Below are 26,225 nucleotides of genomic sequence, written 5' to 3'. Positions count from 1 at the left end.
TTTCTAGAATTGAATAATACATATTATAAAAATTTATGCATGTACCAGTGTGTATATACTGGGAGGCATGTTGTGACATATATGAATTGTATAGTGGGTCATATTTGGCAGCACTTAATTCCTGGAAATCACTTGATTATTATAAATGAGGATAATTTGATGATTTGAAAGTTTAGTGCTTTCGGAGTGTCTAAAATTAGGGCAAGTTTAGGAAATAATTTAGTACCTGAGTCTGTCTGTCAGAAATGCTCTATGATTGCATCACAGATTCTCACCTCCACTTGTCTCATTTTTGTAGAGTTGAAAGCTTTCTCATTACTCGGTTTAGTTTTAAACTGACATAGTGTAATTCCTTCTCCAGCTCCACAGCATATAGAAAGAGTCTAGAAGATAATTAGAAGTTAGTGGAGAGTGACTTAGTAATACACTTTTGTGTTTGAAGATAAGTTATTAGTGTGAATTGCTCTGACAGGAAAGATAGTATGGTGAACTAAAACATGCCTTGTGTGGCTAATTGTGGCTCTAAAATTCTAAAGCTGCATGGAAAGTAGTTATTTGTCATATTTATCAAATATAAATGGCAGTTTCTATCATTTAGAGATGTAGGGATAAAAACAATTGGTCTCATTTTTTTTAAGCAAATGGAGTCATGCTTTGATTTTTAAAATTGGGTAGAAAAAAATTTAAAAAGTGGCATCTTAGGAGAATAAAGTTCTGGCTTCAGAAAAATAATGTAACTTATGTAATCCCCATGTCAAGATAACTGATAGTACCCTGGTTAAAACAAATGCTTACTCTTGAAATTCTTGTTGAGTGACAGGCTGGTAGTCATCTTCAATTTCAGTAGAATAATACTTCTTCTCAAGCCGCTCCTTCCATTTTTTCATTTTCTCTGCTCTTTGAATCTCCTGTCAGTTTAGAGGACAATAATAAGCTACCATATTTAGTTCTGTATTTCAAATCTTAGGAACACAAGCATCACAGGGTTTAGTTTTAGCCTGATTGGTTTTTTGCCCTGCCTGGTGTTTAGGTCTGTGTATCAGCAAAGACACTTGAGAGGACTTGGTACAAGAACTGTTAAGCATTTTTAGGGAAGTATGGGTTTTTTTTGGTTTGTTTATAAATTTTTCTCATTTCATTGCCTTTTCCTTTTGCATCTCCATCTGAGTTGCTTCCTGATTTTTGTCCTTAATTGGTCAAACCCGAGATGTTCATTCTGTATTTTTGTTCTTTATTTCAGCTTTTTGCAGTGCTAGGGATTGAACCCAGGGCCTTGTGCATGCTAGGCCAGTGTTCTACCACTGAGCTATATGCCCAGCCCATATACCTCTGTTTTTTAAGGTAGCAAATGTACTTCAGAATACATCCGTAGGTATTTGCCATTCCAGCAGCTTCTCAGTCAGGCTAATGTAGACTTAACTAAATCCTAAGTAATTACTGTGTTACTGCATTAGTCAATCTGCATACTTCACAATCTGTCCATGTACTCCCAAACAAGTCCCTCATTCCAGAAAAGTTGTACTGCTAGGACAAAAGTATCTTCCTTTGTATAAAGGATAGCTCCATCTTGGCTTGAAATAGTTATTATATGGAATTGTAAATGTACATTTAAATAGTCAAAAGAATAGATTGGGCTATTAAGCTAATGTCCCTGAACTCAGAATTTTACCTTGTTAAACTCTACTTTTTGATGCTGGGTCTTAAACTTTGCACCCTCATTCTCAAGACTCTTGCTAGCTGGATTTCTATTAAGATTCTGCCAGTATTTGGGGAACAGAGGAGAGAAGGGTCTTCCAGGGATTTTTTGTTTCTAGTAGTGCTTTTTAATGCTGTAGTAGTTATGTCCAGTAGCAGTGGACATAACTTAGTGGCTCAAGGCTATAGCATCCAGCATCTTCTGGCATACCCAGAATTTACCTCATCACATTCCCTCAGAAGTAATCAGCAACATCTTTAAAGAATGTTAACATTTTTCCTTATCTTTGTTTTGAACATGTACATTAATTGCTGGGCATTATCAACTTCTGTTACCATTATAATGGAATGTGCCATTGTAATTTTTAATAAACTGATATCTGCATACATGATATAGTATTTATAGAAATTATTTTTCCAACTACTTTATTGAATTCTTTTTATTGTAATTTTCGGATCATCATATATCTAGAAAACTTAAGAGAATCATATCCCAAATAGAGGCAGTTTTACCTCTTTTCAATTCTCAGACCTCTAATGCATTTCTCTTACCTAATCATTTTGATTGACCCCCCCTTCAATACATCATTATCTTGTCCTCACCATGTCTAGCATATTCCTATTAAGGTGACAGCTTAAAGGATTAGGTAAATATGTTTTTATTTTATCCCAGCAACTGAGGAAGCTAAGGCAGGAGGATCTCAAGTTTGAGGCTAGCCTGGGCAACTCAGTCCCTGTCTTAAAAAATAAAAAGGGCTAGGGATGTAGCTCAGTAGTAAAGTGCCCCTGGGGTTCAATCCCCAGAACCAAAAGAAAAAGAAAGTGTTACTGATTCCTGTTTCATTTTGTTTTCCTCTGCAAGACTGAGTGTTGAAACTTATTAACTACCCAGCAAATATGGAAAATGATTGTGTAATTTTCCTCTTTTAATATAATTATGTTGATTACCCAATTTTGAACCATTCTTTCATTCCTGAATAAGCCCTATATGAATTATGTGTCATTATGTACTGTTTTTTTGTTTTGTTTTTGGCACTAGCTATTGAACTCAGGGTCTCATGCATTTTTTTTTTTTATTGTAAACAAATGGGATACATGTTGTTTCTCTGTTTGTACATGGCATAAAGGCATACCATTTGTGTAATCATAAATTTACATAGGGTAATGTTGTTTGATTCATTCTGTTATTTTTTCCCTTCCCCCGGGTCTCATGCATATTGTGTGTTGTTAGATTCTATTTGCTCATATTTTACTTAAGATTTTTGCTTCAAAATTGTGACATTAGCTTTTTTGCCTTTCTTTTTGGCACAATATACAGTTTGGCACATTATACAGAATAATGTAGAAGTTTCCCTTTTTGCTCTGAATGGCTTAAATGGCTCAAAATTGTTTCTTAAGCCAGGTGTGGTGGCAAATGCCTGTAATCCCAGTGGCTCCAGGAGGTTGAGGCAGGAGGATCTGGAGTTCAAAGTCAGCCTCAGGAGAAGTGAGACTCTGTCTCTAAATAAAATACAAAATAGAGCTGGGGTTGTGTCTCAGTGGTCAAGTGCCCTTGAGTTCAATCCCTGGTACCTCTCCCCCATCCTACCCACATTGTGCAAACAAAAAAAAAAGAATTTCAAACTTAGGGAAAAGAACTTGTTCTTGTTATAAGAACAAGTCAAATACATTTTTTTTCCCTGAAGTCTTTAGGGGTACCTTGCCAACATGAATGTTTCATCATTTCTGAATACTTCAGTATGTATTTCCTACATACAAGGAAGTTGCCTTTTATAATTATAACAATCAGAATCAGAAAATTAATATTGAGAAATTATTAAATCCTCAGTTTACCAGTGGTCCTAATCCTAATGATGCTCTTATAGGAAAAGGATCTAATTCAGGATTATGCATTGTATATACTTGTCTTTTTAATCTTATTTATTTATTTTGGAATAGTTCCTCACGTTTACCTTGACTTTTGTAACCTTGACACTTTTGAAGAATACAGGTCAGCTATTTTGTGGAATGTCCTTTAGTTTAGTTTTGTGTGACATTTCATTATGATTAGATACAAGTTATACATATTTGGGATGTTGCAGAAGGGATGTTGATTTAATGGCATCCTGTCAGGTAGCATGATTTCAATTTGTTCCAGTAATGATTGTGGTTGCTTGATTGTTCAAGATGCTGCTGGGGGCTGGGGTTGTGGCTTAGTGATGGAGCACTTGCCTAAAATGTGTAAGGCATTGGGTTTGATTCTCAGCACCACATATAAATAAATAAAGGTCCATCGACATCTAAAAAAAATATTTTTTAAAAAAAGATGCTATTGGTTAGACTTCACCCTAACTATTGCTTTTCTTTTTATAACTAGTGTTTTGTGGAGAGGTATATAAATACCTTGGACTCATGAAATCCTATAGTGCTCCAGTATTCCCAGTTTAGCTAGTTTGAGCCCTCAAACTGATTCTTGAGGGTTTGTTTTTCCTCCTTGCAGTGCTGGAGATTGAAGCACCCAGGGGCACTTCACCACCGAGCTATACCCCCACCCTTTTTAATTTTTTTTATTTTGAGAGTGTCTCACTAAACTGCTGAGATGGGTTTGAACTTGTGGTCTTCCTGCCTCAGCATCTCAAGTAGCTGGGATTATAGGCATGATCCACCATGCCCAGCTCTTGTGTCCTTTTAACAAGTCTCTGTCCATCTTTGAACAGTTTTACTTTCTGGCTCAACAGGATATTCCAGACTCGTTTGTACTTTCCATCCTACAGTCAGTAGGATCTCCAAGGAGCCCTGGCTCCTTTTAGCAAAGAATTGTATTTTTTGGAGGGGTATTTAGTTGTACTCATTACTACTAGTATATTATTTCCTCTAGACCTCTCAGTGGACAAAGCTAGTAGCAGAGATAGCTATTCCTTAAACTCCACATAGATATACCTTAAATTAATTTATATTTATTGAATATTTATGCTATAATTTTTGAAATATAAGAATCACTGAAATAAGTCATCACATTAATATAGTGTGTGTGCACTCTAAATAAATAAATCCTACAGTGAGTGTACACCCATAGAACCAGCGGATCTGGCTGAGAGAACCAGTAGGAGAGAGGAAGCACCTGGAATCCAAATGGTGTGTCCTAAATAAGAAAGGTTCTCAATTCTGGGAAGATGATTACAATTCCTAACCAGAACTTTTCTGTAAGCAGATTTCTAATAAAGCTACCACTTATTTATGAAAAAAATTAAAATCTTACATTTTCATCAAAGCCTTGTCTTCTGGCTTCTTCAGCCAAATCACTGCTTTTGCTATTGGAAATACAAAAATCGGAGGCATATGAAAGTAAAAAAGGGAAGTGATGCCATAAAATACATTCTTTGTTTTTTATCATAACAAATGCTAATTATTTGGAAAATATGATCATTAGTAGGTTCTCCAGAGTATCACATCTTTAGCTGTTAAAAAAAAGAGGGGCTGCAATTGTGGCTCAGTGGTAGAGCCCTTGCCTAGGATTCATGAGGCACAGGGTTCGATCCTCAGCACCACATAAAAATAAATAAAATAAAGGCATTGTGTTCATCTACAACTAAAAATTGAAAAAAAAAAAAAAAAAAGTTTACTTTTTTGCCAGAGGTCTGAGTTTGGGAAGCATTTTGACACAAATCATGGAGTAAATGTAAGTCTTGTTAAGTACAAGTATTATCCATAAGTGTTGTGTGTAAAACATTTTTATTTTAGATATCTAAATAAGTGTGCTTAATATACACTCAAGTTTTCTACCATTATAGGACTCTCCCAACTTCCTATAAAGCTTTTTCTGGGGCCAGGGGTGTAGCTCAGTGGTAGAACAGTTTCCTACTGTGCACAAGGCTGTGGTTCAATCCCCAGCACTGCAAAAAAAGAAAAAGAAAGCTTTATCTGAGTGATGCATTACATTAATTTTTTTTAGTGATGCCAGGCATTGAACCCAGGGCCTCATGTATGCTAGGCTCTACCACTAAGCTACATACCAGGTCTACATTAATGTAATTTATATTTTATTTTCTGTGGTACTAAGAATTGAACCCAGGGCATTTTACTACAGAGTTACATCCCCAGTTTGTTTGTTTGTTTGTTTTTTGGAGACAGGGTCTCACTACATTGCTGAGGCTTGCATTTCCCCATCCTCAGCCTGCTGAGTCACTAGATTATAGGTATGTGCCAGAGCACCTAGTTATATTAATTTTAAATTAGCTTAAGAGTTTCATGACATCCTCAGAAATTAGGCACTACTGAATGTAATGACAGTATATTTAGAATCACTACATTGGATGTTGGTGGTTTTGAAATCAAAACCTTAACTCTCACTTTTAAGTTTCTCCCATAATACCCTTGGTTCCTGACTTAACCATGGGTTAACTTATGATTTTTTGACTTTATTATGATATAAAAGTGATATACATTCAGTAGAAACTCTTTGAATTTTGGTCTTTTCCTCAGCTGGTGATACATGCTAAGAACTCTCTTTCTATGCTGGGGAGTGGCAGTGAGCTGTATCTCCCAGTCAATCACAAAGGGAAATAACTGTGTTGCCAGTATTTTTTTGGATCCAGGTGTACAATAAACACTTTACTATAAAAACAGCTTTGTGTTAGATGATTTTGCCCAATTGTAGGCCCCTGGGTTCAATCCCTGGTACCAAAAAAAAAAAAAAAAAAAAAAAATTTAAGAAAAGTCATCTTACATAATCTCGTCTTCATCTTTTTGAGCTTTCTTCAGTTTGAGTTTCTCAAGAGCATTAAAACAACCCTGTATGTAATTAAAAATAGTTTAAAAATTTATAAAAAATATATCCTGTATCATTAATGGCTGCTCAAAATAAATTAAATATGAAATATTTATCTCTAGAGACTCTTGCCCTAAAGAAACGTGAAGGCAAAATGTCACGTTTATCTTTTCACCTCGCCACCACCTTTGGTTTTTGCCTTTGTGCTCTCATGAGGGCATCATACTTGAAAAAAAAACAAAAATCTTTTATAAGTATTAACATGTATTAAGGATGTTAACACTTTTAATACATGTATCCAACAGCATACTCTGGATTAAAAAATGAAAAATAATCCACAATTAACCTCATTACAGGGGGGTCATCAATAGTTGTCTTTGTTCTTGGAAGAAGTGCTTAAGTTCCACTAACTCCAAAACTACTAGGACCTTTTCTCTGTGAAGTGCTATGCTTAGACCCATGGGATGTGCAGAGATGTCTAGAGGAAAGGCAGATTCCACTTTATCAAGGAGAATAGAATGTTGGCAAGAAAGCCAGGAGCTAGGAGGATATTTCAGGAACAACATGAGCAGAGGCCCAGAGGAAAGTGAAAGCAAGCATTGTGTACAGCACAGTGCTCAAATTGCCTGGGGCACAGGGCAAAATAACTAGTTAATGAAGATGGGTTGTGACTGTGAGACTTGACTAGGGCTTGGAGTCCTTGAGTAAAGACTTTGGATCTATTTTTAAAGGTCAGAGAAACTGATAGGATCAAAGTGGGAATGGCATGGGGAAAAGGTAGAACAGTTATGAACAGCTACCATAGGGAAGGACGGTGAAACCTACAGAAAGCCCTAATCTAGTGAGCATTCAAAGGATCCATGAATTCTGCAGGGAGAAAATACACATGGGCCATGACAAGAGACTATATATACAAAGGGAATAAGTCTTCAGCCAGGAGAAACTGAGAATATTATTACAATGAATAGAAACAGGAAAGTGAAGAAAACAAGGCACATGGAGTTCTCAGTTTAGATAGTTTTAAGAAATTTGCCAGTCTCTAAATTGAAAACTTTGGGGAGGGAAGAAGTAGTTTTATTATAATGCCCAAGATGGATTTATAATATTAAATAATCCTATTACTATTTAATATATGGAGCGCTAACATAATTTCAGCTACATTTTTTAAGCCAGAGAGAATACTTCACCTTCCCTAGTAAAGTAGCACAAATATGAGTAACACTGGATCAAAAAACAAAACCCCAGGAAGAAAGACCACCACCACTTGGGGTTCAAGTGTTATTTGACCTAAGAGTATAAGTTATGAATATAATTTGCTTTAGAAGTTAGGAAAAAAATTTGACATACCTTTTTAATCATTTTACCAAGTTCAAAATCTGGTCTTCTGCCTATTGAATAATCAGCTTTCACTTCAGAATAGGTATCATTAATTATTGCCAAGAACATGTTCTAAGGAGAAATAGTCACACAATTATTTTAATAAAAACTTTTGTTGTTGTTGTACTAGTGATTGAACCCAGGGGTACTTTACCACTGAGCTACATCCCCAGCCCTTTTTTATTCCTATTTTGAGATACAGTTTCACTTGGTTGCTTAGGTTGGCCTTGAACTTGCACTCTCCCCTGCCTCAGCCTCTCAAGTTGCTGGGATTACAGGCATGTGCCACCATGCTGGGCTAAAATTTTTGTTTAAATGTTAGTGATTTTAAAGCAGGTTCAGTAGCATCTTCCTGCAGTTCCAACTATTTGGGAGACTGATGGAGAAGAATCACTTAAGCCCAGGAGTATGAGACCAGCCTTGGCAAAACAGCAAACTTTGTCTCAACAGCAACAACAGCAACAAGAAAGGATGACTTTAAAACTACTGGAATTTAAAAGTAACCCATGTGGGGCTGGGGATGTGGCACTTGCCTCACATGCATGAGATCCCCTGCACTACCAAAAACAAAAAGCAGCCCATATACTCAATAAGACAAGTGACTATGCAGACTGCCACAGAGTACAATGGAACATGTATAGCCTTGTGGATACAGGCAAATATGATAAATGAGAAAGAGAATGTAAAATAGCATATGAACTGGTTACTAATGTTATAATTTATCAATATTACATATCAGAAGAAAAAATAATTACATGTTCATAAGGGGTTTATTGTTTGTTTTTAAGTTTTACGAAGTCGCTTAAATTTCCAAACTGACTAAGGCTTCTGCAACTACTAATGACCAGATAACATAAACGCAGAGATAATGTTGTCACCCCTAGTCCAGCTTTCCACCTTTTAACTCTGGTGCAGCTCTCACCCCAAGGACCCTTGGATATCACTGGGAAATAACTTTTATGCATAACAAAAAGTATTTTCATGGAGGACATTAACAATTCCTTGACTGGGAGGCAAGTTTCCTTGAATAGGAAGCTCAAAGAGACTTTGTTCTGAGCATTATCTGAGAGGCCCATCTTAGTGACTCCTGGAAATCACAAAGAGATGCGTTTTTAGCCATAAGGGCCATAAGACATTGTAATATGAGAATAGCTGAATTCTTATCTCCTGGTATGGATTGTCCCAGCCTGAAAATACATGGAACTTTCAAGTTTTGTTTAAAGGATTTAGCATATTCCTGGCTAAAACAAACACTTATTAATGATCTCATTTCCCATTTAACAACTTAAAATATTAGTAGTCACTAGTCCAGAAAAATGGATTACTAGGCATCCATGCCATTCTTAAATGTCAAGTGCTCTAACAGATAAGCAGTAATACTACAATTTTCTCTAAATGAGTAATTCCATTTTTCAAAAAAAAAAAAAATGTAGGAAAATGGCAGAGAGGAGAGAATATAAAAGTCATTCTTACCAGCAAGACAAAGAACACAAAAAAGATAAAAGTGATGAAGTAAATGGGTCCCAAGATCCAGTTGGCTTGCTGAATACCAGCAAAATTAAAATCTCCAAGAACAATTCGAAATTGTGTAAATCTTTGGTAAGAAGAAAGAAGAACATTAGAAAATATTACCTCCTTTCCTGTACATACATGACAACTATTGGGAGTTACTGATATCTCTAGGAAAGTAGCTACATATGGCATATACACTCTGGTTTTAATTATTACTACAGGGTTCTAAAAAATGATGTAGAAAATTCCCCTTAAGGCAAGACTTAGTCACCCCCAATTGCTAAACAGGTAGTTTAGGAAATGATAGGCTTCAATTTATTTAACCAATGTGAATTCAGTGTTCACCTACAAGACTTGAACCTTGAGATAACTATTTACGAACGGTTTTGGTAGTGACTTCCTTGGCCATTTCTGTGCCCTTCTAGAATTGAGAATACTTTATCCACCACTGATTTTCAACCCAAGAGCTCTAAAGGTTGTAATGTCAATTATGTGTTTAATTTTTGTCTTAACTACTTCAACTTCTATTAAAATAGGATTCCAACAGTTTCTCTCTTGGTAAGTCTCAAAGTGCTGGTAATGATCCTCAACATGGCCCTGGGGTTTATTTTGTCCTTTTAAATAACTTAAGAACTCAGTTTCAATGTGAAATACCATTTAAAATATTGTAAACCTTCATTTTTCTCATTTTAAAGATGAAAATTAAGAAATTAAAGGGCTAGGAATATAGGTCAGTGGTAGAGCACTTACAGAATTAGAAACTAGAATTATCCTCTTGGTTCCTAGTCCATTCTTTCCATTACTAATTTGGTAAAGGATTAAGGCAGAAAAATGTTGTGAAATTTATACATTTTTACTTCAGTTATTTACATGTGGATTGAAAAAAGAAGGCAACCTCAGACATTAGTTTCTCAAAATTTAGTGAAAGGTCATGGACAAATCAATTTTCAGGACTCCTAATTAAAACAAATAAACCTCTTGCAGGATTTCTTAGAGCCAAAATTAAATATACACTGCAAATATCCAAAATTAATGCAAAATTTCCCAAATTTACTTAAATATAAAGCCATTTCTCCCAATTTTGATCTAGAATTCCACAGAACAAATTTTAATTATAATTTTTTCACACAGATTGTAGTTGCTTTGTTTACTCAGTAAATCTACAAAAATAAGTTGCTTTTAATAAAAAGCCTGAATACTTTTCTAGGGAGTCTGTCTATTCACTTCTATAAATTTGTTGCCTATTTCTTACTGATTTGTGCACATAAAGTGATTTTTTTTAAATACATCTTTGACAGATCAACATAGGATAGTCAAGTCAATATCAATTTAAAGATTAAGACAGAGCTCTTTAAAGAAAAAAAACACTTAGGATTTCTTTTGCCCAAAGAATAAATACTAGAGACCTGGAAGCCATCTACTATTTTCTTAGGTAAAATTCTCACTTCCAGTGGAATAAAATTATTTTTTCTAACTTAATAACACTGAAAATAGATATCACCATCCATTTGGATCCTTTAATTCCAAACCTTACTTTGAATATGAGAGTTAGACTTCAATGAAAATATTGAACCAAGTTTAAATTATATTACCAATTATCATGGGCCTTTCCATGATTGGGGGTTAGATATACAGAAAATATAATTACACTAAGAGCTTACATGGAATTTTGAAAAGTGGAAAAGTCGTCAACCTGTGATCCAAAAACAAGAAATCCTAACTGGGCGTAAGCAAAGAATATTATAAAAAACATGATGGCAAATCCTACTATGTCTTTGATACAGCGGGACAAAGTTGATGACAGCTGAGACATTGTCTTATTAAAGCTTATGAATTTGAATATCTGAAAAAGAACAAATTTAATTGAAATAGAATATCAAAGATTTTTAATTAAATTAATTTGAGAAGAACTGTGCTTCAAATTAAAGGGGAAACGATAATAAGGGTGTTTGAGGATTTGCAGCCATCATGGAAGGCCAACTACTTTTAAAATCACCGTTCAGAAAATATTTTTTCTTTCACAACTTTATAGTTTAAGTTGCTATTATACTACTATACTATTGTCTTATGTAATCTAATAAAATATAAATACCTTTATCCATGCAAAGAAGATGGTAACAGCAATTATATTGTTGTAATAAATGTGCCAGTATGCAAGAAAATAGAAATCTGAATATTTTTCAGTATTTTCCAGCAGCTGTCCAAGTAAGAGAAAGAGTTGTACATTACAGTATATGTTGAAGAAAACAGCCGTAAAACACAACTAAATGGGAAAATAAGAAAGGTTAAGTTAGAAATTATTTCTACCTCTAAATACCTTGCAGCCTATGAAGAAACACTTGAAAAAGTTCAGGCACAGTTGTATATGCCTGTAACCCCAGTGACTTTGGAGCCTAAAGTAGGAGGACCACAAGATTGGGTCCATCCTCGGCAATTTAGTAAGACCCTGTCTGAAAATTTAAAAAATAAAAAGGGCTGGGAATATAGCTCAGTGGCAGAGGGTTCCTGGGTTCAATTCCCAGAACAACAACAAAATAAAGTTAAGTTTTGAACAACTTGGGAGGCTTTGAGGCCAACCTAGGCAACTTCAACCCTACCTCAAAAAATAAAAAGGACTGGAGATGTAGCTTAGTGGTAGAATGCCCCTGAATTCAATCCCCAGTACTGCAAGAAAAAAAGAAAAGAAAAAAAGTTTAACAAAAAGAGAAGGAAAGATATATTTTTATAATCCTTAATGTATAGAAATTGAATGTAGCATAATTCTCATAAACATGGAGACATTAATTTCCTGACCATCCTAATCTACCTTTTTTTTGAGTCAAAGTACAAATGTATAAAAATGATTTATGTTATTCTGCCTAGGCTGTAAGGGTTTCTGATCTATATAATACCTAAAAGTTGAGTATTTTCTACTATGTAATGCTACAAAAAAAAAAAAAAAAAAAAAACTGTCTTAACCCTTTTAAAAGAAGGTTTCAGGTCCAGATTATCTTACATATCAGAGCTTCATAACTGCCATGAAACAAATGTTTCCTTTGACTTTCCTTGCTTGAAATACCCATATGATTAAACATGTAGTGCTGTGCCCTTTGTTAAACATTACTGAGAATACTGGAGAGATAGGTGGCACACTTTCTGAGAAACTTTCAATCTGGTTTTGTGAAAGAAGCCTTGGGTACTAGATTGGATATAACTACAGGCCCAAAAGGGAAAAAATCATATTATAAAAGCCAGACATGTTTGTTCATTGATTACTCCTAAACTCAAGCTCATAACATTTTGTTTTGCCCTGCCTAAATCTGTTTATTTTTGTACATTCCCATCACTAGACCCAACAGTCTTTAGTGTTATATTAAAAAAATATGTTTAGTTGTAGATGGACAATATCTTTATCTTGTTTATTTTTATGTGGTTCTGAGGATCAAACCCAGTGCCTCATACATGCTAGGCAAGCTCCCTACTACTGAGCCACAACCCCAGCCCAGTCTTTGGCGTTTCTTAAGGGACTATTTCTCCAGTCTTGGTGCCCTTTGTGTCCATAAGGTATCCTCTGGTTGCCCAAGCCCCTCCTCACCTTCAGTTTTTGCCTAGTTTTGTCTTTCACCTATAGTTTCCCAATTTAGTGTGAGGAGGAAAGCAGATTTAGTCAACATAAAAGAATACATTTTAAAGAAACCTGAAAAAATAATAAACTTGCTCCAAAAGATTCATGATAAGTGACACATGAGACCATGTAAAGAATTTTTTTTTTTAAGAAGTTTCACTATGTTACCCACATTTGCCTCATCTTGGACTCAAGTGACCCTCTGACCTCACATTTTCAAGCAGCTGGGACTTCAGGCACTCACCATCAAACCAGCAAGAATATTTGTTTTTGAGTGTGGGTAGAGAAACCCACTATATGCATTAAATCATATTTATGGAATCAATCACTTGTTATAGAGTTTTTGTTTTCTTCTTCCTCTTCTTTGTTTTTGACTAGGGATTGAACCCAGCTACTCTTCCTCTGATCTACATCCCCATCCCATTATTTTGTTTGTTTTGAGACCAGGTCTTGCTAAATTGCCCAGATTGACCTTGAATTTGTGACCCTCCTGACTCAGCTTCCTAAGTAACTGGGATTTTGTAGCCTGTAACGTTGTGCCTGGCCCCAGGGTTGTTATGGGGTGATCAGTACTCCACTACTCTGGTTTCCATTCCTCAAAATTACTAATGTGGAATGGTATGCCAGAATCTTATTGTTAATAGATGTCAAGTCCATGGTATAAAAAGCATTCGCTACTGAGCTACATTCTGTCCTTTTTATTTTTCATTTTATGATAGGGTCTCACTAAGTTGCTGAGACTGGCCTCTGAATTTGTGATCCTTCTGCATCCTTGAGATTATAGGCATGTACCACCATGCTTAACACCTGTTCTAGGTTTATGCTGGCCCTCCCAAATTTTTAAAAAATTCTGCCTTTTAGGGGCATATTGTTAGTATGTGCTGTGGCAGTTCATTTTATGTTTGATAGTTATAGCTTTCCAAATAAGTCCCAGATGAATAGAAAATTCTGTTTTTTACACACTCCCTCATTGGTAGGTTCAGATGTGATTCCCTTCAATGATACACATGAATATATATACTCACCAACAAAAGTAGTAATTCTAGCCAGTTCCAAATACTTTTTAAGTAGGCAGACTTAAATTCTTTTACTTTCTTGATTTCTTGTGTTGTGAAAACAATAAGAAAAATACAAAATGTGACTTCACAGGAAGCAATAAAATAATCATAGTAGCTAACATATCTGAGGAGTTTCACAGAGTAAAACTGCCATGAAGTAAGTATTCCTCCAGTTGCAGGAAATTCTGCCACCAATCTGTAAAATTAGGTTTGTGAAAGTATGCATTTCAAGTAATTAGATTGGTACTTAACTCAATGTGAAATTTCTATTCAATATTTGATTTATTCTTTAATGAGAACCATATATTTTATACATTTCCTTAGGGTCATAAGTTCAATTAAAACTTTTTTAGCTGGGCATGGTGGCACACACCTGTAACCCCAACAGCTTGGAAGGCTGAGGCAGGAGGATATTGAGTTCAAAGCCAGCCTCAGCAACTTAGTGAGGCCCTGTCTCTAAATAAAATATAAAAAAGGTCTGGGAATGTGGCTAAGTGGTTAAGTGCCCCTGAGTTCAATTCCCAATACCAAAAAATAAAAAGCAATGTAAATGAGAAGTAATTTTAGTCAGACATTTATTCTACTTTTTATTCGGATTGCTTGTTTGTAACTGGGAATACTAACTTATCTCCACAGGAGGATGAGATGTTGTTCAAGAAAATGCTGTACTGTTAGTTAGAACTCTTCAAAATACATAATACTTGAATATTTCAAAGGAGGAAATATAGTCTCCCCTATCAATTTATCAGAGAAAACTCTAGCTTCTAAATGTCAAGCTCATATATTCTACTAAAACAAATATTTTCTGTTTACTTAACATTTGATGTTGAACACAAAGATTTATGTAAGCAGAAGTATAAAAATTAATCCAGGGGCTGAAGTTGTAGCTCAGTAGCAGAGTGCTTGCCTAGCATGTGTGAGGCACTGGGTTCGATCCTCAGCACCACATAAAAATAAAATAAAGGAATTGTATCCATCTACAACTAAAAAACTAGTTTTTAAAAAAAATCCATAGCCAGGCATGGTGGCATATACCTGTAATACCAGCAGCTCAGGAAGATGAGGCAGGAGGATCTTGAGTTCAAAGCCAGCCTCAGCAAAAGCAAGGTGCTAAGCAATTAAGTGAGACCTTATCTCTAAATAAAATAGAAAATAGGGCTGGGGATGTGGCTCAGTGTTCAAGTGCCCCTGAGTTGAATTCCTGGTACCAAATAATAATATAATAATCCATGGCTGGGGACATAACTCAGTGGTAGAGTGCTTGCCTACCATATGCAAGGCCCTGGGTTCAATTCCCAGTACTTCCCCTGCCAAATTAATTCCATCATTAAATATAAAAAGATTTGGAGGTTGTTCACTATATTGCTAATGTAGTCCAAAAACCTTAGGTAATTTGGAATTGGCAGTAATTTAAGGAACCAGCATTTCTATCACAATATTATAATGCAGTTATTCCTACTTAAATATATTAGCAAAATCTGGGGCTGGGGTTGTGACTCAGTGGTAGAGCACTTGCCTAGCATGCGTGAAGCACTGGGTTTGATTCTCAGCACCACATACAAGAAAAAAATGAATAAAATAAAGGTCTATCAACATCTAAAAAAAGATATTAGCAAAATGTATTGGTAATGGAATAAAATACTGCCAAAACAAACAAGAAACAGACACAATCCCAGTAACAAACAGAACTGTTACATCTTGTACATGGTTGTTTCATGTTGGATTGGTGAGTGAAATCAAAGAAATCCAATATTATGATCTGAAGTGCAGACTAATAATGATAAAGGGAAATTCAAAGTTCTGTTTAGTTTGATACAAAAGCCTGTCTTAGTGTAGACAACATGCTTCTTTTTTAACAATATGCTTCTATAGAATTACTGATTAGATATTTCAGTTAACAGTTTCAAAATCTCCTGAAGTTTCTAAAAAATATTTTTTTAATAAAGGTAACAGAATAAACGTAACATTTAGAAATAGGAAATCTGGACTTAATCTCATATTACAAAGAGTTCTTCATTTAACTTTAAGGCAGTTAATGATGCTTCCACTCTTATTTGGGTCGTAGAAATGATTACATTCTTTACTTTATCCTGATCAAGACTATTGGGAGGGTGATTGATATTGGTAAAAAATTCTGATTCCCTGAGGAAGAAAGTAAGAACTACAGAATGAAAGATATAATGTCCACAGACTATGTAAGAGTTCATTTGTTTTATTCATTTATACAAAGTTTAATGGCTATGGTGTATTTCACCGTGTTTTCTTTGTTTGTTTGTTTGCTGCTTTTGCACAAGAGCAAAATTCCCTAGTCTGAGAAAACTCTAATTCCATATTCCATTCAGAAAAAAAATGTAAGACCTATTAGAGAAAGGTGGCTCACTGAAATTTTGCCTCTCTAGCAGATATTTTCCCATCCCTTCTTTCTAACAGAACCCTAATTGTATTCAGTCATCCCAGATCATTTAGGGGAAGCTGATTAAATCACCAGACAGATCTAATCATGGTAATCCTATTTCCTTTCCCAGTATTTCATGCTAGAGCCCCATCAGTTCCATCAATTAGCATGATCCAGGTTAGGAGGTGACCTAAGGTAACCAAATCAGACAAGCAGAGAGAATTTTTTTTCTCTTTGGTTGGTGTTTTCCTTCAAAGACATGAACAACATAACTACAGTTGCTGCTTGTACACAACTATCTTGGGGAAGCTTAACACAAAAGAGTACAAAACTGCAGCATCTCAAAGAAACAGAGCAAGACCCTTGAACTTACTGCAAAAGGTATTTTCCTGACAGTGAAATTGCTGCTATATGGTAGAAATAAATTTCTTTATTGTTTAAGTCGGTATTTTCTGTTAAAGCAAAAGACTCTTAAATGATTCAGAGCTAAAGAGCTGAGACCAAAGTTAGGCCTACTGTCAATCAGCTTTTACTAGACAACAATCTAGTAAAATGTAGTGGCTTACAATAAATATTCTTAATTGTTTGCAGAGTTCAGTTGATCCAGCTGCACTTGGCCCATCTCAGCTAGTTTAGTACTATATCTGCCACTTGCCTGGACCCATTCATGCATCTTTGAGTTGGCTTCACTTTACATGTTTCTCATTCTCCTCCTGGTTCCAACAAGTCAGCCTATACATATCCCTCTCATGGCTACTATAGAAGTGCAAGAGAACAAGTTCTAATGTACAAATTCATTTCAACTTCTACTTATATCATATACACTAATCTTTCATTGGCCAAAGAAAGTCACATGGTTGAACCCTGCATCAAGGGCTGGAGCAGGGTACCCTGCCCAAGGTGGCAGGCAAATACATGAAAATTTGAGACCATTTTTGCAATATACCACAGGTTCTAATAATTTCTGGGATGCTGGCTACTACCATTACATATAGTTTGAAATTTAAATTGTTCATTCTTGAGACAAAAATGAATAACTTAATAAATCAGCCCATTCTGAAGGGAAACCAAAAGATTTTAATAATCTGTTAAGAGGGAAATTGTCAACACTGCATGCTAGATCTGTGCAACTACAGAATTATAAGACATTAGACTATATGTTCTTAAGCAATATAAAACTAACATAATTCTCTATCTTCCTAAATATATTAATATATAAATAATATATACAAACATTATTTATAATAATATGCAAATAATGAAACAACAAATACAATGTTCCATTAACTTCTTTTTCATTTTTGGCATGGAACTACATTATATTTAAAGCCCATGATTTTAATATCAATTAGCACAAGCATGCACAAACTGGAAACCCCAGTGAGGGCTCTGGATGCTTTCAAAATTCAATATGCTAATATAGAGCTTTCAAGTCACTCACCTGATGATGCAAAACAGATTGACATTAGCATTGTATAGTGAAAAATCAATGAAAATAACTCTGGTCCCTCTTGTGATCCAGCTGTTCAGTCGAAGGTCAATGAACTTGCTTTTGGTTTCAGATTTTGATTTTGATAAAGTGAAAATATATCCTCCATTTCGGTAAACACCAACAAATCCCCAGTGCCAAGGAGAACTGGCATTAGATGTAGAATACTTCCATCTGTTAGACATAAAAAGATTAATGAAGAGAAGAGAAAGCCTAATTGAAAAGCCTTCTAAGAATATAAACCAACCTTTGGTTTACATGTAGCAGTTTTAAAAAGTTGTAGTAGAAAATTCATAAGTATTACAGTAATTCTTAAGCAACACAGGAGTTAAGGATTAAGTTGAAAGGACTAGGCGCTATGAGAAAATATTTCAAAAATGATCTGTTGCCTCTGGGAACTTAAAATCTACAAATGATAAAGTGTTTGGTTTTTTTTTTAAACATGCTCTATCTGTTGTCTTATGAGATGTTTAGTCTTTGGAACACGAATGTAGGCAAAGGTGCTTCACAGTTTGTCTTGCTGAAGTCAGAGATCATTATAAATGTCCGATAAGTAAACACCTTGTTCAATGTCTGTATTGTTACGTACCTATCTTATTTTAATTAAAGTACACACATTTTGCCCAGTGTAGTGGTTGGTGCACATCTGTAATCCCAACCCCTCAGGAGTCTTCAGCAGGAGTGCAAGTTCAAGGACCACCTGGGCAATTTAGCAAGACCCTGTCTCAAAATTTAAAAAACCAAAACAAAATCTGAGGATGTGATTTATGTAAGTGGGGAGCCCCCCTGAGTTCAATTTCCGTACCACACACACACCAAAAAAAAAAAAAAATTATTCAAACTGCAATGTGTATAACTAAATTTTATTCCCTCAAAACATATTTGAAAGGTTATCCAAAGATTATTGCTTAAATTGTTTAAATGTGTTTATCTAGTAATAATACTATGGGTTTTCTTTTCGGGGGGTGGCACTAATGTCACTACGAAAAAGTCCTTACTCTTTTATGAAAGGTTCACAGTTGTATTTTTTAGTGTTTTCTGTATGACTGTTAAACTGAAACAGAAAATTTTGCTATGCCCTGTCTCTCTTGGTGCCCAGTTTTTAATAGGTAATATTTCAAATTAATGAATTTTATACTTCAGATAGACAAGCACAAATTGTTTCTTACTTTGGTTGTGGAAGAATGACAGGTCTTAACTCACAGTTCCAATTAAGTACAGGGATTAAAATCCAAATCATGATTGGTATTCAAAGTATTTGTAGTCGTTATGAGAATATGGAATATTAGAATAACTAAAAGATGGTCTTAAGATTCCAATTTAGCATGTGTAATTAAATAATTGATTTATCTTATAATTCTGAGTTGAAGGGGTGAATAATATTTAATAGAATGTATTATTGTACTTATGAATTTATTAGATTTATAAGAATTATAAAATCCCTTAATAATGTCCAGAACTCATTTAAGGAAGAAATAAATCAGTCAAAAGAAACCACAAAGCAATTGTCATTATTATTATTTTTGGTCCTAAGAATTGAACCCAGGGTGCTTAACCACCAACTATATCCTTAGCTCTTTCTATTTTTTATTTTGAGAAAGGGTCTCACTAAGTTGCTGAGGCTGGCCTCAAACTTGCAATCCTCCTGTCTCAGCCTCCCAAGCTGCTGGGATTACAGGAATGAGCCACCACACCTGGCATAAAGCAATTATTCATCCCGGAAGGTTCTGTGGAAGCTATTCAAGAAAGGAAATATAATTAATATTTATAACAAATATTGACTAATAATTTAAAAATAGTCATGGTATAACTGTATTGAGAGATGAAACTGAGCAGAAAGAGTGTGTAGAGGAGTAGCATATAAGAGCTAAATGAAAGATCACCTACCATAGAAAACAACAGATTCATAAACTGTAAAATCAAGTAATAACAGTGAGGATATTATTTAGAAATACATATACCACAAGAAACAACTAAAAGATCAAAGAGTAACCATTTCTGGGGAGTAGGAATTATGAGTGGGAAATGGTAGACCTTTGTAAACATTTGTTATCACTTTGAAAAATACTAAATACAAAAAAGTAGGGCTGGGTATGTAGCTCAGAGGAAGAATGCTTGCCTAGTATGTGTGAAGCACTGGGTTCAGTCACCAGTGCTGGGTGGCAGGGAGCTTATTCTTTCTCCAATTTTCATAGGACTTCAAAAGCACAAAGTGCAGACAAAGGGAGGTGGTGGTACCAGGGGCTTTGGGCTTTTACATTTTCAATATAAAGTGTAGCTGGAGTCAACACCACCATCAGCCTCAGCTACATTGGTGAATAAAGGCCACAGGATCTTTGTCAGGTGTCACTGGATGTAGCATCTGCAGAGCCAAATTACCCCTTTTTAGTGTTGGTAGTCACAAAAGATATCACTGAAGTAAAAGTGAGGAAAGAGGAAAGTGGCAGAGCACACATAAAGATATTTCCTAAGGATTCCATGAAGTTTTGGGGGTGTGTTTGAGGGCTCCTGGCCAGAACCAGAAAAACTGATGACTGTTGTAGAAGCAAAACAATGATGTTTTGCCCTGCATGCACTATAATTAAGCATGTCATATACTAAAGCATCCTAAGGTAAGCAAAAACCAAACCCAAATAGGTTCACTCCTCCTTTTCTAAACACTGCTATATCCAAAAGTCTACTTTTGATACTATTGTTTCACCTTACCTGCCAGGCCCAGCCTATATTACTTGGAAAATACACATATCTTCACAATTTTAAAAGATGCAATGGTTACTGTATAATTTTATACTTACTCAATATTGGGTTGGAGGCCAAAATCAGACAGGTCTTCATTTTCAGCAGTATATTTGTCATAACATTCACTCATCAGAGACTCAAAGGATGAATAGATCTTACATGTATTATTGCGGACTTTTAGTTGTCGGACTCTGGGAACTCCTAGAATTATGTTCTCATAGTAGATGCGACTGCTGTTCTTTAAATTATACAGCTCCTGGTTAGTATACCATGAGTCCCAGTACAAACCTTCCAAAAGAGGTCCTTCCATAAACTTCAGAGAGAAAGATAAATGGCATAGGAAAAATATTTTCACATCAACATAATCTACATTCATAACTACATAAGAGATATCGAGTATGAAAATAAAATTATTGGGCTGGGGTTGTAGTTCAGTGGTAGAGCATTTGCCTAGCACATGTGAGGCACTGGGTTCAGTCCTCAGTACCACATAAATAAATAAAGGTTTTGTGTCCATCTATTACTAAAAAAAAATTTTAAGAAGAAAATAAAATTATTGGGCAACATTAATATTACATGAGTATCAGAGTTGGTCATAGCCACACATCATGACTTTACCCCAGAGTTGTCTGTGCCCTCCTCTGATTCCCACCCCCCCAATTCTGGCCTTGATGACTAATCTGACTCTATCCCTGTCTCCTCATTCTAAGAGATCCTAAGCCCAGGGTTCATTTTTATTTTTCTTTTCTTTCTTTTTCTCGTGTGTGTGTGTGTGTGTGTGTGTGTGTGTGTGTGTGTGTGTGTTTGTGCTACTCCCCATCCCCTCAACTTTTAAAAAAATTTTTAGACAGAGTCTAAGTTGCTGAGGTTGGCCTTGACCTTTTGACTCTCTGTCTCAGCCTCCAAACCCACTGGGATTACAGGCATGTGCAACCCCGACTGGCCCAGGGTTCATTTTAAATTTCCTCCCTTTGTCTTCTTTGCCATTGACCATGTACACATTTCAAGATAGTATAATAAAAAAGTGGCAGGATGAGCTCCACTAATTCTCCTACCATTCTTTCATATTTCCTCTGGTCAAAACCAATGATCTATGATCATTTAGGCCTTATCTCACACTCTCACTCTCAGGAAATGACCTTGTCTTCTTGATAAGTTTCAAATTCATAGCATGGCATTCTTGATGTGAACTCTGTTCAATGCATAATCTGGCTTTTCTACTTCCATATGCCCACAATGCCAAACAGCTGCACAGGGAAGATTGCCTGTAGCACATCTCTGTTCCTTTTTCCTAGAATGCCCTTCCTGTATTCATCTTTTCTTTTTTTCCCCAACATAGACTGAATCTGCACCTCCTCACACATACTCGGCTAGTACTAAACCACTGAGCTACATCCCTAGACCTTTTTTTCGTTCGTTTTTTTTTTTTTTTTTTTTTTTTTTAATAAGGTCATGCTGTTCCCTAGGCTTGCCTTGGACTTGCAATGCAGTCTCAGCCTCCTGAATATCTGGGATTACAGGTGTGCAACACCACACCCAGCCCCTTATTCATCCTTTAAAACTCAACAGCACTGTTGAGAAGAAAACTGAGAAGTTTTCCCTAAATGCTTTGTCCTTTATGTTCAAATGACTATGACATGGGATACCTAAAATTGCTGTTTCCTTAATTGTTTATTCTTTGTGATGTGAGCATCTTGCTATGTTAAGTATTATGTAAAAACAAAAGTCTATTTCAAAGCTGAAGGAATGATTCTCTTATATAATTAAAAATAATATAAATTAAATTCTCTACATATTTATTGACATTACTGTACCATATACAGTATGGGTGAATACACAAACAGAGGAATGCACCAGTTGCATATCAAAATCATGTATATTGCACTTCCTGGGTAATTTAAGAATTTTTCAGAGCAACTGTCATTCATGTGAATTTTATATACACAATTATAGATTAACTTTAGATCCTAATCCTCATATAAAAAATATCTTGTACCTCCCAACTGGGTGAGGTGGTACACGCTTGTAATCTCAGAAACTTTGGAGGCCGAGGCAGGAGGATCTCAAGTTTGAGGTCAGCCTCAGCAAGACCATCAATACCCTAGGGAGTCAATCTCTCAAAATAAAAAACAAAAAGGGCAAGGCATGTGACACAATGGTTAAGTGACCCTGGGTTTAATCCCCATTACAAAAAACAAAACAAAACAAAACAAAAAAGCAAGTCTTATATTTTCCAAATGAAATAGAATTGTTTAAAAAACTATCAAAAATTTTAGAGCGGGGGTTGTGGCTCAGTGGTGGAGAGCTTGCCTAGCACGTGTGAGGCACTAGGTTTGATCCTCAGCACCACATAAAAATAAAAAAAGGGATTGTGTCCATCTATAACTATTCAAAAAAATTTTTTTAAATGTAAAGTTATAAGAACAGTATCACAGTGCAAATATCAGTTCTCAATACAATAAATGCTAAATGTTGATTTGATTTTAATTTTTCATTTTTACTCATGCATTCAATGAATGTTTTCCCAGTGCTTACTATGTGTGCCAAGAATTTATGGAATACCTAAAGCTACTTAATCCACAGTCACATGACACCTTACCTTCCAAAAATCAGTTGTGCTGCGAATAGACTTAAAGTTGGTTCTTTCATCACCAGGTACAGAAGTGTCCAAAAATAGAGATGACATAACCTTGTTTAAGTAATACATATGTGGGTTTACCATCCCAAAAGTCACTAAAGAGAAGAATTTTTTGTTCAAAAATTTATGCTTGAAAACTCAGTTTATCAGAATTTAAAATGTTACAATTTGTTCCCAATTTTCTTTTGAAAATTTGGCTTGTTTTGTCTAATTATAAAAGTATTAATTTTTAAAAATCTAAAATGGAAATATTCAAGGCAGAAAGAAATTTCTTATGATCCTACTACTAAAGTTGGACATAGATCATTGGGTTTCATGCATACACACTCATACAGAAAATAATTCTATCTTTATAAAAATGAGGTCAAAGCATATCCACTATTCTGCAAGTTGGGTTTTTCCCCATGTTGAGAATAGGTAATAAAGTATGGTGGGCAGTTAAGGCTAAAGACTTTGAATTCAGTCTTGTAAGGGTTTGACACCCATTGTAGAGATAATATCTCCTACCTCCTAGTTTTGCTAGGAGAGACTAAATGATGATAGAACATTTAAAACCATCCTTTGGCACATAGTAAAAGTTTTAAAATATATTAGCTAGTATTCTTTCTATTTTGGGGGTTGGTGAGTTTTAGAGTGGATATAGACTAAATACAGCTTTTCATTTTTTTTGCCAGGAAGCACTTAATTTTGTTTGGGTTGTTTTGTCGTGCTAGAGGTAAGATCCAGGGCCTTGTGTATGCTAGGCAAGCACATTCTTAGTCCCAGAAGCTCTTACTTTTTAAAAATCATGTATCTTCAACATCATTCCATGGCACACATAAGCCTATAAGAGCCTCTGTAACAGTTGCATTTATTTCATAATGTTAAATCCCCTTATTGGGAGAGATTCAATTTGTTTTCAGTTTTTCTTTATTATAAGAAAAGTACTAAAAATATCTTTTAATGGGCCAGGTGTGGTGGCCTGCACTTATAATCTCAGCGTCTCAGGAAGCTGAGGCAGGAGGATTGCAAGTTTGAACCTGGGCAACTTTGTGAGACCCTATCTTGAAATAAAAATTATTATATATATATAATTATTAAATTATTATAAAATATAAAATTATATATATATATATAAAATCTTAGTGGAATTACATTTTTCCATTTTCAAAATGTTCTGTAATAAGCATGTATTGTTTTTTGCAACTAAGGTTTTATAAACCAGCCTACCTTCATTTATAAAGTCGACTACAGTTGCCTTTAATTGAGCTCTGACTCAAACTTTTCCCTACAACACCAATTAATTAATTAGTATACCATCAACAGTGTGCAGCACAAAACAACATGAGATAAATCCTGTAAGTGAGCTTATAGCTACTAATGTTGGTGCCCTAAAGACAAAATGCTCTTTTTTAAAATATTTTTTTAGTTGTTGATAGACCTTTATTTTTATTTATTTATTTATATGCAATGTTGAGATTCAAACCCAGTACCTCAAATGTGCTAGGCAAGTGCTCCACCACTGAGCCACAACCCCAGCCCAAAATGCTCCTTAACAGGTTCTTCACTTACTAAGTCAATGCTATTAACTCACAAATATGGGAACTGCAGGTCAAGAAGTTTTACCAGTCCTCCTCAAAGATTTGCATTGATTCAGCACAAGAATATTTTACTATTTTATGCAACAGGTCAATGAAAAGAACAAAGTTAATGGTAGACACGAAGACAAACTTCTGTCTTTGTACTTCATGAAACTGAGTTAATGCACCTATAGGCTACAAAAGAAAGCAAATTACAATTGCCAATCCCCAAGGGATTATGTTCAAAATAGATCTGACAACGAAGAGAATAATTATATTCAGCCAACATTGACTATAGAAGCGTCTTATTACATTTATGACCTAAAAAAAAAAAAAAAAAAAGTGCCATAAAGTTTTACCACTTAAAACCTAGAAATAGTATCAATGGGAGTGGGCTGGGGATATAGCTCAGTTGGTAGAGTGCTTGCCTGTTAAGCACTAAGGCCCTGGATTCAATCCCCTGCACCATTAAGGTCTAAAATGTGTCACTGTTTCCTGAGAAATTTTGTGACAACCTATGGTTTTATAGTCTTTTATTTTTCATCTCCACATTTTAACTTCTAGTTCAATCAGTATCTTTGTCTATATCTGTGTACTTACATATACATAGATTTATTAAAAAAATAAAGTAGAGTAACAATTCCTGAAGTGTGGTTCTAATTTCTACTTCCTCTCTGTAATACAGCTTAGGCTTCGAAGTCCCTGTGAGATATAAAACAAATTTATTATGCCATTTATAATATATATAAGTAACAACGATGGAAAAACAACTATTGTTGCACTGTGTGATGGAAAGCTGCAATGGAGATGGGCTATATGGCCTGCGCTGAAAAGCTGCAATGGTTTCCAGTTATTTTTAAATTCTCACTTTTATGGGGCAGAGGTAATTATCGAATTTTCCTATTGGGGTAAATGGGTAGTCATTTAATGACTATATTTTCAGAGGTTTTATAACACGGATGTTTCCTCACCATTCCTGGCTTAAAAAAGTGAAATGCAAAAGAACAAACAAAATTCCCTATTCAATCCCTAATCGCTTTCCCCACTCGTCAAAACCGACTTCCGCGGTTGGGGGTGTGGCGCTGGAGTTCTGTCAAGGCCACGGTTCCCTGGATCAACCAACACTTTGGGGACCTGCCTAGCGACGGTCATTATACAGTAGCAGAAGAGCCCCGTTAGAGCCTCGCACAGGGCGAGTGCCAGGTCTTCTCAGGGATTCGTTTTTTCCATCTGTGAAATGGTACTGCGACTCTCAGCTTCTCTAGAGGGAGTGAGGGCTAAAAGTGCCGCGGGCTTATCTCTCATATAGCAGAGATCTGGGGCTAAAGAGGGCCTTTCCCGACACTTGAAATTGCCAAACAGGCCCTAGACATATCCCCACCTCCTCGGTGCCACCGGGACGCCTCCGGCAT

The 26,225-nt window shown here is 35.5% G+C and overlaps 1 protein-coding gene across 1 annotated transcript; it reads right to left on the bottom strand.

Annotated features, from left to right (window-relative positions):
- Positions 1–286: 286 nt before the first annotated feature.
- Positions 287–26,225, bottom strand: Pkd2l2 (polycystin 2 like 2, transient receptor potential cation channel). Its single transcript, XM_047554758.1, has 13 exons — positions 26,195–26,225; positions 23,216–23,349; positions 20,673–20,929; positions 17,830–18,051; positions 13,961–14,189; positions 11,424–11,594; positions 10,993–11,174; positions 9,293–9,413; positions 7,790–7,891; positions 6,401–6,465; positions 4,934–4,985; positions 796–908; positions 287–383 (listed from the first exon to the last, which is right to left on the bottom strand). Exons 1-13 carry the CDS (start codon positions 26,223–26,225, stop codon positions 287–289), a joined length of 1,776 nt encoding a protein of 591 aa, XP_047410714.1.

The sequence above is a fragment of the Sciurus carolinensis genome, chromosome 6, assembly GCF_902686445.1.
Source record: "Sciurus carolinensis chromosome 6, mSciCar1.2, whole genome shotgun sequence".
NCBI lineage: Eukaryota > Metazoa > Chordata > Mammalia > Rodentia > Sciuridae > Sciurus > Sciurus carolinensis.
Note: the sequence above shows the minus strand (reverse complement) of the source record. Positions and strands in the feature narration are given on the sequence as shown.

Coding starts and splice junctions, on each gene's coding strand:
- Pkd2l2 (XM_047554758.1), bottom strand. CDS start 26,225: ATGCCGGAGGCGTCCCGGTGGCACCGAGGAG. Junction 23,350..26,194: donor GTCCCGGTGGCACCGAGGAG/GTGGGGATATGT, acceptor TCTTCTCTTTAG/TGACTTTTGGGATGGTAAAC. Junction 7,892..9,292: donor TTGTGTTCTTTGTCTTGCTG/GTAAGAATGACT, acceptor ATTTCTCCTTAG/AACATGTTCTTGGCAATAAT.